Source organism: Embiotoca jacksoni, unplaced genomic scaffold, assembly GCF_022577435.1.
Source record: "Embiotoca jacksoni isolate LCO1_2020_lvr unplaced genomic scaffold, fEmbJac1.0.p SCAF_41, whole genome shotgun sequence".
Lineage (NCBI taxonomy): Eukaryota > Metazoa > Chordata > Actinopteri > Embiotocidae > Embiotoca > Embiotoca jacksoni.
In genome coordinates, this window is record NW_027185394.1 from 2,575,111 (window position 1) to 2,584,750 (window position 9,640).

The 9,640-nt window shown below is 45.4% G+C and overlaps 1 protein-coding gene across 1 annotated transcript in view; it reads right to left on the reverse strand.

Annotated features, from left to right (window-relative positions):
- The window catches only part of grin2da (glutamate receptor, ionotropic, N-methyl D-aspartate 2D, a), a 111,198-nt gene extending 103,529 nt beyond the window's left edge, over positions 1–7,669 (reverse strand). The window contains exons 1-3 of the mRNA XM_069168646.1: positions 7,443–7,669; positions 5,091–5,228; positions 1,080–1,346 (exon numbers count right to left, since the gene is read on the reverse strand). Coding sequence (XP_069024747.1) covers positions 1,080–1,346; positions 5,091–5,228; positions 7,443–7,613 — 576 coding nt within the window. The 5' untranslated portion in view covers positions 7,614–7,669. The remainder of the gene's footprint in view (positions 1–1,079; positions 1,347–5,090; positions 5,229–7,442) is intronic.
- Positions 7,670–9,640: the final 1,971 nt, after the last annotated feature.

Genomic DNA, 9,640 nt, shown 5'->3' on the forward strand with positions numbered 1-9,640 from the left:
ACATTTCACATCATTTTCATCACATTGCATCATGCTCACTGCGGCCTGTATTTTCTTCCTTCCTTTCATTTCGACAAAAGGTCATTTACGCTGACAACGGTAAAAAGATGAGAGCGAGGGCTGAGCATGAACGGGCACGGAGTAAAATAGAGACACAGAGGAGATGTCGCTCGCGTACAAAGACGACAAGAAAGGAGAAGAAGAAAAAGAAAAGAAGAGATCCAGCGACGCCCAGAAACCTTCTGCCACCTCATCAGATTAGAGACGCCGCTGAGATGGCACTCAGAAGATCGGGCTTTCTCCTGCTCATTTCCTGCAGGCTGCCTTCATGCGCCGCGGCTTCCGTGTTCAGCAGCAGTCTCTTCATTTGTGTTGTCAAAGGTTGGAAAAAAGTTTACTGGCAACGGATCACTGTACCGTCTAATTTCTGAAATCTGTTTCAAGCTGTGCTTTGAGGGCGGCTAACCGACACCCCAGAGTTGTTGTTTTTTAATTTTATTTAGCTTTAAAGGTGTGACCGGAGACGGAGGCTTCTCTTCAGTGAAAAGCTGAATACACCGTCAGTTAACAAGCGCTGAGAAAGTGTTGTGTGTAACGGGCACTTGAAGCCGACCGCTCGTGGTCCGATCTCACCGAGACGCATGTCCACGTGAGGTGGAAACTCGGAAACTTAGTGGTTGTGCCGTTTTCTTTTTTCTACCGGCGTAAAAAAGTTTCGACTTTCAAGGTGAAGCTAGCAGCGGAAATCGGGAGGTCACGGCGGCGATGGAGATGTTTTTTTTATAAACTGGAGGTTGGCTACGTTCACCATCTGCCTCTTCAAGGCTTTTTTTTTTTTTTTGTACAGATGTCTGTTACCTGAGCCTCGGGCTACACGAGAAGTCATTTCAAGGTAGACAGCTTATCAAGATGAGAGGCAGGTACTGCAGGAACACTCCAGCTTTGCGTTCAATACTGCAGCTTTCACAAAAATATCATTCTGAAACTTGACGTACGTTTTTATCCGTTTACGGCCGTGTTCGGCAGGAAATAACAAACGGCACGATTGGAATCGACGTCGGCGTTTCCGATCTCTTTACCTGGGCTTCGTTGTCTTTGAGCAGCCGCTTGGTTCGAGCCCCGCCGGGGTCGTCCGTCACGTTGAGGATCACCACGCTCTTCTTCTCCCAGCCGATGAAAGAACCGTCCGTCATGCCCTCCACCATGGCCAGGAAGTCCTCGTAGCCGTGGTGACGGGTGGTCACGACGGAGAAGGCGGTCCAGTCGTACTCTTCGAGCACCTCGAAGATGACCTCGAGCTGCAGCGAGGTGGAGCAGGTGAACTGGAGGTAGATGGAGCCGCTCTCCTGAAGGCAGGAAGAGAGACACTGGTCAGAACCATAATAACCTAATAAACCTGAAACTTTTACTACTTGTTCATTTAAAAACTTAAAATCAGTAAAAGTGTGTTTTATCAGCTAAATGTACTCAAAGCATCGAGATAATTCTCCATTAGTTTTATACTATTACGATGTTTGTAATTAATATTACTGCTGCATTAATGTGCATTTTATCGCTGTATTCATGTAAGACTGTGTTAACGTTAACTATCCTGTTGCTGAGTTTAAGCTACATTTGCAGCGTTTGAACTCACCAAGCTGTTTGTTGTTGTTTTTTTAAGTTTATTTAGCTTCATAAACAAAACCTTACATTTTTCTGTTAATTAGAAAAAAATTAATTCAAATATTTGCCTCTGAGATGTCGGGGAGTTGAAATTTAAAGTTGTATAAAATGGAAACACTCAAACAGAATATAAAGGCCTCCAATATGTACTTGACTACAGCAGTATTTGAGTAAATAGTCTTAGTTAGTAAAGGGATACTGCAGTACTCAGAGTCTCCCTGCAGCAGCTGTCCCAGTTCAGCCTGTCTGCCTGACTTCAGTTTTACTTCTAAAGACGGGAAACAATCTGAGCAGTAACACAGTCCGTCAAAAAAAGAAAAATCCTCGGCTTCTGAATGAGGCTTTCAGAGTCGATGAAAGAAACAATGATGGCCTTCGTCTCTGCAGCTCCTCTCACATTTAATCTGGACAGATGAGCCACTCGCCGGCCTCAAAGAAGAATTCATTTCTATTGGCTTCGTTTGTCTTTCTGCTAAAATGAGAACAAAGTGTCAGGATGGTGAAATCCATTTAGTTTGGAGGTTTTGAATGAATGTGAGCTGGGAAATAAAGGAAAGGATGTCAGTGTGCATGTCTTCAAGCTTCTTTTTTTTTTTTTTTTTTTGTGCTACTGTTCGATGCTCTCATAGCCGCTGTTAACGACAACTATTTAACTCTTTCTCCACATTAAACAAAGAGGCAGAGGACATGTGTTTAAATTAATCATCAAGGCTCTGTGTGTACACGTGGATGATCAAAGGGGAAACTTCAGGGAGCGTCGCTCGGCCGTCCCGTGCTGCCGGGGCTCACCTCGGGGTTACGCTGCACCGAACTGGGTCAAATATCAAACCGGCAGCCTGATTCATGATGTAAGCCCGTCTGCTCTCCTTAACCCAGCTGAGAACGGGCTGCGCAGGGGGGAACGTGCTTTGAGCGAGCGCCGCCGCTCTACCATGAAACATAAATCAAAACTTTCGTCGTCCCCTCGGAAGCTGCAGCTGAAAGAAAAATAAAATACTCGGCGAGCGCGCTTGCCGTGGGAGCGCCCGGCGGAAAATGATGGCGTCCCACGACTCAGCTTCAGGAGCAGTATTGACACAAGCTTGATTGATTTCTGATGTGTATCGGGGAAGACGCATGACTTCGGTGTCCCAGAGGCAATTGAAGACCTGATTAGAGTTTAGTTAGAAGACATTTCTCAAATGCAAAGCTATTCTCAAGGAACAAAATGCCCATTTGTTGTGTTAAATCCCAGTTGTCGGGGTCAAAGAAGCGTAAAACTGTGAGTAAAATTTGATGTAATCCCAGAGGAAAAGGCAGGAAATAAACTAAATAACTCATAAACCTTTTTATCCACTTTCTAAAAAACACAGCTGCTATCACTGAAACTAAATATATTCTCTATATTAGTTGGTTTTTGTTTGCTACCCGAAAGGGCAAATAATCATATGGAACAAGAGGAATCTGTAGTTTCACTCATTGGGAGCTTAACTTGGATAATTAAAATACAAACATCTCATCTTCTCTCAGACGTTCAGCTTCTCTTGGATTACGAAACCAGAAGTTTAAGTGTGAACTCGGAAAGGTCAGTAACTCTATAAATAAGAATATGTTCATATAAGTCAGTGCAAATATCAAAGTAGAGTCATGAGCACAGAGGGTTGAAGGAATGGAATCAAACGCTCTTTACCGAGTCTAATAAGTAAAAAGTAGCTCTGAGACTTCACCTGTTGCCATAAACACGGCAGTGAATGCATTCAGATGCTGACAGGTCAGAGTCAAGCTTACTGTGATGCAGCAACTTACATCTGAAATAATATTCATGCCAAAACTCAAAATAACTTCATCCTACTGGGAAGACGATCCATTTAAACCTGGAAGTACCGCCTGGTGCTAGTATCCTCCGCTAACCACTGGAGTTGTAGTTCACCTGTAGTTCGTGTAAACACGTTTGTGCCACATTTGTATAGATTTCCTCAAAGCGTTCCTGAGATGTCATTCATGGTGGGAAACGGATGTGAACTTTAATCTTTGACCACCAAAACCTTATCAGTTCATACTTCAGTTAAATTGACCATTTGGGACAAATTTAAAGAAATTCCCTCCAGACGTTGCTGAAATATCACGTTCACAAACATAAACCAGTGTGATTTGACCTTTGACCACCGAAAATCGTATCAGCTGATCGTTGGTACCGAGTGATTGGTTCTGCCAAGTTTGAAGAAATTCCCTCTAAGCGGTCCTGAGATATTGCGTTCACGAGAGGGAGGGGACATGAGGTCACGGTGACCATGAACTTTGACCTTTGACCCACCAAACTCTAATCAGTTCATCGTTGAGGTCAAGTGTACGATTGTGTTGCATTGGAAGAAATCCCATTGCGGCGTTCCTGAGATATCATGTTGACGTGCACGTGTACAAAGGAGGGCACGGTGACCTTGACCTTTGACCCCCGAAATCTAATCACTTCCTTCTTGTTATCAAGTGAATGTTTCTGCCAAATTTAAAGATATTCCCTCAAGGAAGCGCTCTTGAGATATCGCGTTCACAACGAGGTCACACAGCGGCCACCGTGATCGACAGATTCGCAGGTAAAAGCCGTCAGAACAATTCAAACCGATAATTCGATGAGGATTAATACGGGCTGCAATAAAAAAAACTAAAAACCTTTAGTAAGGCTCTTCCCAGCTGCGTTGCTCACCGGACCACATTTCCTCAGCAGCGGTGACAGAACTGGAGCAATGCTGACAAACTTTTTAATTTCCCTCCTCCGACGAGGTCGGAGCTTCACGTTCTCCGAGACGTTCGGCATTTGGGAAAAAAAATAACGGCGGCGTACGACCACCAGAAGTCAAACACCTGCGACACTCGGGGTTGACGGGCAAAGCGATAAAGCTACGAGTGCATCAATAAGACAAACGGACCAAAGATTTTAAAAGTAGCAAAAAAGCTGTGAAGTAATAATGAAGTCGTTTTGATTGCGATTTTTTTCATTCAACGTCATTAAATGGGAAAACATCGACGCTAAACTTGAGAAAATCTGCCGACAGCGGCGAGGAAGCAATCGGAGAGTTTTTAATGTATATTCGAAGGCATAATGTTACGTCTAAACACTTTTGTTGAAATTGTATGTAATTAAAATGAATACTTCATTATTTTTTCATATGGTCGAGAATATAGTTTTTGCAGAAATAACCAGATATATTGTGATATTAATTTTGGGCCATAAGTGCAATTGAATGGCATCCTAAACTCCTCTCAGATTATTTTAAGATCCCAGAAATTCCCGGTCGGCCCGATCTCCAGAGATCCAGATGTGTGACTTCATTATTTCTTAGAGTCTGTGCTTCGTCTTGGAAGCTGCTCCTCGCTTTCCTTCAAATGAAATGAACAAAGTCGATGATGCAACGATGGGTAATCCATTATTCTTTTTTTTTTTTTTTTTTTACCTGTTGCTCTCGTCCCAGGCTGGCTCCTCCCCCGACGGCAACCACGGGAACGCCCGTCTGGGCGGAGACGAACTCCAGCATCGGGGCCAGAGGAGCGCGGTTGGGCGGCGGCGGCCTCTCCTCCTCGAACACCAAACCCTGGGAAATATAAAAGCGAAGGTGGCACATCAGAAAGAAAAAAAAAAAAAAAAGGCCGTTACATCATCCTCAATGAGACGCAAAGTACACCAGCGTCTCCCCCGCTGATTTATTCATCGGAGCTGCAGCTGCTTTTATTCTCATGCACCAAAACACGCTGAAACAATAAGTACATTTACATGCCGCTCGCTAGAATATGACCTGTTGTTTGCTTATAATGCTGAAAGGCATCTCGGAAAAAGAAAAAATTGGTTAATGAAAGAGCTTTCGGAGGTTTTAAAAAAAAAAGAAATAAAATGAAACTGCTCTGCTGCTCTGCCCGGCGATCGATGCACACGGAGATACGATCAGAGGTAAGTCCCTGCATGTCGTACCCGTTCAGCTTTGAGCTGCTTCACAACCACAGAAACAACAGATAAGCTGTCGGCTTAGCGGGCCACCTCGGGCTCCCGCTGGGCTCGGCAACAGGCAGTTGCTACGTGATGAACGGCGGGCTGCAAAGGAGTCACGTTTGGTAGGAACGTCCTGTAAAATGGGGTTTTCTCGGGGCCCGAGCACCGAGTGGTCCGAAGGCCCTTCTTAAAGATAGAGCAAGTATTTTATTTTTTTTCTTCTGACTAAAGAGTAGGCGGCTTTAACATAGTAAGAAACTCATGAAACTTGGCATTTTGAGCGTCTTGCCATGAAGCTACAAGTTGCTGCAATTTGTATGTACATTGTCCGATCTTCGTCAGACTTTACATGTTTGATAAAAGTCCCACACTGAAGACATCTGCATGGTCATATTCAGTCATAGTCATAGCGCCACCTGCTGGCAACAGGAAATGACACGTTGACCCAGGAAGTTGTTGTTTAGGGTCCAAGGACGTTCGAAACTTCACGAAACGCGACACATGCATCAGGTGTGGTGAACACCACGGCAGCGCAGCCCCCCCCCCTCCCCTCCGACCCGCTGGCTCCCCGACGGGCACAAGTGCGAGGGGCCCGCATAGCACTGCTTGCAGTTTTTAATTTTGTACTACCTTTAATATATACCTGTCAGCTTGGTAATGGATTCAGGATAAATGCATGAATTTTCTGGCAACTGCCTTTACTTTACATGATGATACGAGGTGGTGCGATGGTGATTTCGAGGCTGGCGGCTTGATGAATTAACACTTGTTTTCTTGTAGCGATTCAGAGGGAGCAAATTGAAGCAAAGTGTAGCTGACAGCTCAATTCTCAGAGGGGAGCATTTGATATGCAAATGACTCTCAGACAGGACCTGGAAATAAGATAGCAAGTGTAACTTAAAAGAGTTAATATCACTCTGGATCGGAGACGTTTATAACAAGACACCTGCCACCGTTCTGACACGAAAACAAGGAGAGAGATAGACAGCGAGACACAAAGACATGCATTATGCATTTCTCTGAAGATGAGTGAATGACTTTATGAGTAAATGAGTCAACAGTGTTGCATGCAGCATGTTTATTACCACGGTTGGTATGATCACGAGCAGCTCTCAACATGTCAACTCAGCTCTGCTCCACGCTGTACGTGGCAGCTGGCCAGATGTGCACACGAAATTATGCAACACCAGGAAATACCTTTGAGGATAGACTGTCAGAAAGTGTGCGCTGTTGTTCCAATTAAATGACCTTAATTGGTCATTTCAATGTAATGAATCCTTGTTAAGTCTAATAGTTATGATCAAGAAACCTTCACTGATATAGAATTATGTGAACATAATACAGATCCATATAGTGAAGCAGCGGTCTCCAACCTCCAGCTCCAGCTGACCCGGTTCTGAGTAGATCATGGAAGGTCCGAATTATCTATCTATTTATATTTTATTGTCTGAGATAACGACCCTATCAACGCGATCGATTAATGAGTGGAAAATCTCCCCATCGCTCCCTCCCTCAGGGCAGCAGAAGGTTTAAGCTCCGCCCACAGAGAGACACACAGAGATCAGAGGACAGAAACACAGCAGAGACTTTCACACTGAGCTGGAAGCAAACGGCCGCTCAGAAATGAGGTAAATACCATAAACGCAACATTTTCGGCTGGACCGCAGCAGAGTGGGCGGAGCTATAAAGAGAGTCTGTGATCTTTTTTAAATGCTCTTCGAACACCCGTCAGACAGTCGAAAATCACAAACTTTTGAAGACACGTATGAGTTGCGGTCGTGGCGACGTGCCGGGTGGTGTTGCTGTGTACGTGTGTGTGTACCTGCAGTGGTGTGGTGGCCAGCAGCTCACACAGCTGCAGCAGCAGGGTGCCCGGACTGCTCTCGTTCACCGCCAGGTAGATGACGTTGGCCTGACCCGACGGCGTCATCACCGTCTCCCCCACGAGCGCCGCCAGCGACAGGTACGACGAGGAGGAGGAAAAAGAGGCCATCGCAGCCAGGCCCGCCAATGAAGCTGTATCCGTTACTCCCCTTCCTCCTCCTCCTCCTCCTCCTCCTCCTCCTCCACCTCCTCCGCCTCCTCCACCTCCACCGCCTCCTCCGCCTCCTCCACCACCACCACCACCACCCGGACCGTTTCCCGGACCGGACCCCGGCCCCGGCTCGCCGACCCCCGCGCCTCCCACCACCGCCGTCTCCGGGAGCAGGGAGGAGCCCGAGTGGACCACGGCGATGTTGACGCCACCCGAGTCCCTCTCTCTCTCCCGGGGCCGGAGCAGCAGGGGGGGCGAGGGGCGCGCGGGCCCCGTGCAGGCCAGGACAGCCAACAGCAGTGAGAGGGCAGGCCTCGGGGCCACCATGGGGTAAAGGGAGGGCCAGTGGCAGCTGTCGGATGGGGGGGGTTGAGGCCGGGAGGGATTGGAGGGATTTTGGGGATAGCGGGCGACGTCTCTAGAGGAGGAGGGAAGGTGGTGGTGGTGGGGGAGGAGCTTCACCTGATGAGGAGAGGAGACCCTGGGGAGGAAACAAGAGAGAAGAGGAGGATTTATAAAAAAAAAAAAAAAAAAAAAGGTGCCATCGTTCTGCTGTCGTACATCTTCTCCAACCGTACGACGAGTTCCAAATAGTCACTTATTATTCTTTGTAATTTATACGGTACGTATTAACGCGGTATCTCGAGTGGGACGCTTGATTTATGTGGGCGTCGTGAAGCGCTCATTCTCCAGTAAACAATGTAAATAAATGACACACTGCACCTGCTCATCCTTGTTATTTTATTGCTCCCACTCAGCACGTCGGGAAACACAAGACGGATTTCAGCCGGGGGAGAAGCTGCACTTTCTCTGCCGACACTGTTTACATTCCTTACTGCCATGTTCCCGCTGACATTTAGGATTTAATGGGGCAAATATAAAAGTTTACAGATAAGGATTTGCTGGAGTGAGATAAAAAAAAACAACAACAACAACTCCAGAGTCATTACATTTTATAAGGAAAAATGTCTTTTAAATCAAAACGAGGATCTGGTGGATTAGTGCTTTAAATTCAAGATGAGTTTCAAATCTGAAGGAGGGAGGGTGGGGGGGGGGTACAATCATACCCGAGTAACTCCAGAGAAAATCTCATTAAAACAAACTGATGAGCAGTAAATCCGTGGTAAAAACAAAAAGCATTAGTTTGTGCGGGCCAATGAGACAAAGGTCAGGTTCCTGGAAGAGAGGTGCATCACTTCCTTTAAATTTATTTGACGGGTTTTATTTGTTTTTATGTCCATGAAAAAAGCTGAATATGATTTGTTAGTAGAGCAATAATACATTCAAGCAAAGGTGTCACCAATAATGACGGCAAAGCTCGACCTTCAAGTGTAAAATTGCGATTAGAAAACAAGTTACCGACTAAATAAAATATGCAATCAAATAATTTTTTTTTTTTTTTTTTGTCAGTGCGATCTTTGCTTCCATGGCAACACATCGGGTATGACTAGCAACTAGAAAACGATCAGTCGCATCAGTAGCCTCGTATGTAACGTATGCGATGTTTACCACTCCAGGAAGTAAGCCGACCCTTAGCAACCACCCTAGCAACAGAGGATTTCTCGTCCGTTTTTTATATTTGCTTCGTAAAGATGGTTCCTCAAACTGAATAAATACAGAATATAGAAACATTAAACTGCTCAGCTAGCTCAGTCTGGTTGGAACAAAGATATCTGATGAACAAAGATATCTGATGAAAAAACGATATCCATGACCTCGTGTGTTTTTGTGTCGTGTTCAAACCAAACCGGTCCAGCTAGCCGCCGCTAGGATTGTACGTGCGTGACTATCTGTGGTGTTACAGTACGGGTGCTCGGAGCGACCAAAAAGGACCAAAAAAGTTCAGATTTGACCAAATGGGTCATTTAATAGAACTATATCAAGTAGAAACTACATTATATTACATGTTATATGGAATTCAATTCTAATTCTATGTTCTCAGTGAGATGTTGATATTTTCTAGTAATGAGCAGGGTGTGATGTCA